The sequence below is a fragment of the Myotis davidii genome, unplaced genomic scaffold (assembly GCF_000327345.1).
Source record: "Myotis davidii unplaced genomic scaffold, ASM32734v1 scaffold685, whole genome shotgun sequence".
Taxonomy (NCBI): Eukaryota; Metazoa; Chordata; class Mammalia; order Chiroptera; family Vespertilionidae; genus Myotis; species Myotis davidii.
In genome coordinates this window covers 1132027-1132799 of record NW_006295823.1, presented here as the reverse complement: position 1 = coordinate 1132799, position 773 = coordinate 1132027, and the positions used below count along the sequence as shown (strand labels likewise).

Below are 773 nucleotides of genomic sequence, written 5' to 3'. Positions count from 1 at the left end.
ACACCAGGGCCCCGCGTGTCACAGGAAGGCGTGCGGCCTGCGCGGCCACCTCCCTCCGTGATCCCCACGGGAAACAAAACACAGGGACCTCGGAATAAACCCCACGGAGAGAAAGGCATCAAAATAAACATGAGGACAAGCACATACGTGGAAAGTGTTAAAAAAGCAACAGATAAACCCATATTCTGTACCCTCGCCGTCTTCCCCTTCAGTCCAACAGTGTGAGGCCGGCTCCGTGCTACGAACGTCCCGGAGCGAACCCCGACCCTACGCCTTCGTGGGCAGCAGCTTCTTGGGCGTCACGGGCCGCTTGCTCTGCCACAGGTGGCTGTGGATGGTGATGGCGTCCACGCTGGCCGACAGCGTCTTCGCGGGAATGTGGCTGAACTGCTTCCTGTCGGAGTTGTACTTGTAAAGGCCCTCGATCATCTTCTTGCTGATGGACTTGGGGCCGATCCCGGTCAGCTTGGCGATGTCCTCCGTCTCCGGACAGTACGTGTACAGAGACCGGAACTGGCAGCCCGAGTCCCGGAACAGGATCAGGAAGTTGTTGGCATCCGACTTCTCCATTTCCTGCAGAACAAGCCACACACGACACGGTGATCGCCCGCACCGACACGGTGAGCGCCCGCACACGCCGCTGAGTAACTGCAGGGCGTTTCTAATCAAAGGTGATGACGTTTAATCAAACATAAATTCTTAAAAGCCAGAGCACACGCCTGTTACAAGAGCAAGACGGTGCCACCACGTTAGGCTGAGGCGCTGCTGGCTGA

General features: G+C 57.6%; 1 protein-coding gene across 1 annotated transcript in view; it reads right to left on the bottom strand.

The window, feature by feature from the left end:
• Window positions 1–226: 226 nt before the first annotated feature.
• The window catches only part of CAMSAP2 (calmodulin regulated spectrin associated protein family member 2), a 29877-nt gene continuing 29330 nt past the window's right edge, over window positions 227–773 (bottom strand). The window contains 1 exon segment of the mRNA XM_015568448.1: window positions 227–573. Within this exon segment, the coding sequence (XP_015423934.1) occupies window positions 268–573 (306 nt within the window). The 3' untranslated portion in view covers window positions 227–267.